Source organism: Carlito syrichta, unplaced genomic scaffold (assembly GCF_000164805.1).
Source record: "Carlito syrichta isolate Samal-C Ts95f unplaced genomic scaffold, Tarsius_syrichta-2.0.1 Scaffold315166, whole genome shotgun sequence".
Classification (NCBI taxonomy): Eukaryota; Metazoa; Chordata; class Mammalia; order Primates; family Tarsiidae; genus Carlito; species Carlito syrichta.
In genome coordinates, this window is record NW_007259262.1 from 932,937 (window position 1) to 934,825 (window position 1,889).

A 1,889-nucleotide genomic window follows, 5' to 3' on the forward strand; every position below is an offset into this window, starting at 1 on the left:
AAAAAAAAAAAAAAATTAAAAAAAAAAAAAATTAAAAAAAAAATGTAGAAGTCACACTCATAAACAAGAATAAAAACAAGTAAAAATTATAAACAATGAAATCTTTTTGTTCATATTTCAGTTTACTTTTAATCATTCATACATTTTAAACTCTTTAATGCTTAATTCCCTGGTTAAACTAGAACTAATATCAAAATAATGGTAGATCTACACGTTTATAAGAAGAGCAGAAAGTCTCTATTTGGTTATTATTTCTATAATAATAAAAATAATAGCAAATGTAAAATATTTTTGCTACAATTTAAACCCACATATAAAAAGAAAGAGAACAAAAAGGCGGAGGATAAGTTTGTAAGCCAATTTAGGAAGTAGATTGTCCTTTTGCATAAAAAAAAAAAATATTAAACTTCTCATTTGTCAGTTCCTGGGAAAGTTTCAGAGGACAAAACGTTGATGGAGAAAAGCACCCTGTTCAGCAAGACAATAAGAAAGTTATTAACTTCATGCCACTTAAAAAAGTAGAACAATAATTTTTTAAAAAAGAAACAGAAACAGAACAAGACTAGTCAAAGACTACTTTTGTTACAGTTTTATAGAGAGATTCCTTAAGCAGTGTGCATTTAAAGGATAAAACAGTACAAAACGTTTTTTCTTAGGGGGACTCCCTTAGAACATACAATTCCGTGATGCAGAGTGGAATCAATTCATTATTTGCTCAGCAACTAAATGAACTGAGCCTGCGGTCCCCGGACCACAGAAGATCCGACGAATGTGCCTGCCCTTCCTCTGTCCCACTGGCAGGCGCTGTGACGGTCGGTCCCCCGAGAGCACCACAGGGGAGCAGCACACACGTGAGAGGCCACACTCCTCCCACAGAAGGAGCCTCTGTCACTGTCACCTATGCTCGAGGTTGTAAATTCAGAGCAACTTACCTGACTCTCCGCCACCAGGAGGATAAAGTTTGCGAGGAGTGAAAACCATGCAATACTTCAGGGATATGCAGATTGCAGCTGCCGCTCCAGCCGGTGAACTGAACTGCACTGACATTGCAATCAACTGTTACTGACAAAGCTCGCGAGAGCTGGCAGCCGCAACTTGATCTAGAGGCAGCCAATCTTCACTTTCTGACATCTGTTCAGAGCTAATAGTATGAACGCGACAGTGAGTCACTTGCAGAAGTATTAGAAGTATTACCACAGTCATGCTTTCCCCTGGCAGTCGCTCTTCTAGGAGCGAAGAAAAAAGCACAGAGGCTTCTTTAACCAAAAGAAGATGCACTTCAACAGAAAATGTGTATTTTTTCAAAATTCTATCAGAACTTTTAAGATGTATGTTCTTCCATAGCATATACCTTTTTTCTATGCTTGTCTTGAGATTTAAAGATGTACACAATGTTCTAAAGAAATGCTGTTATTGAAATTCGTTACACCTTTAATCTGTGCCAATTATGTAGTTAGAAAAGACAGCAAAAGAAATAAATGGGAAAAGTACTCTGTAAGAATTACACAGATCAGAAGACGAGTTCTGTTAACAGAATGGAAGTCTCTTATGTGTATCCCCTTCCAACCCCACAACCCAACACTCCAACACTTATTAAAGTCAAACAAATCGTGGTCATTTCCTATTCGGGGGGGCCCTGCAGGCAGTCATATGCAATGAGAAGCCATGATTTTCTGGTCAGAAAAGAAAAATACAGTGAATGATCTTCACCAAATTCTGTAGAAAAGACATGTTTGTCAACCACCAACGCATGTGCTCTGGAGCACACAAGTGGCTTCCAGGCTTAGCCTTTTTAAATAAATATTTTGGCGGGGGGGAGTTCATGAACTCTTTTAATGCCTGATTTCTCAATACAGTACATGCTTTGTAAATGACAGTTTTTACTTTTA

At 37.5% G+C, this 1,889-nt stretch overlaps 1 protein-coding gene across 2 annotated transcripts in view; it reads right to left on the reverse strand.

Annotated features, from left to right (window-relative positions):
- BCHE (butyrylcholinesterase) overlaps positions 1 to 1,409 on the reverse strand; it is a 74,397-nt gene extending 72,988 nt beyond the window's left edge. For both annotated transcript variants that reach the window (XM_008072421.1, XM_021706123.1), the window contains exon 1: positions 933 to 1,409. In XM_008072421.1, coding sequence (XP_008070612.1) covers positions 933 to 1,047 — 115 coding nt within the window. In that variant the 5' untranslated portion in view covers positions 1,048 to 1,409. The remainder of the gene's footprint in view (positions 1 to 932) is intronic.
- Between the last annotated feature and the right edge of the window lie 480 nt (positions 1,410 to 1,889).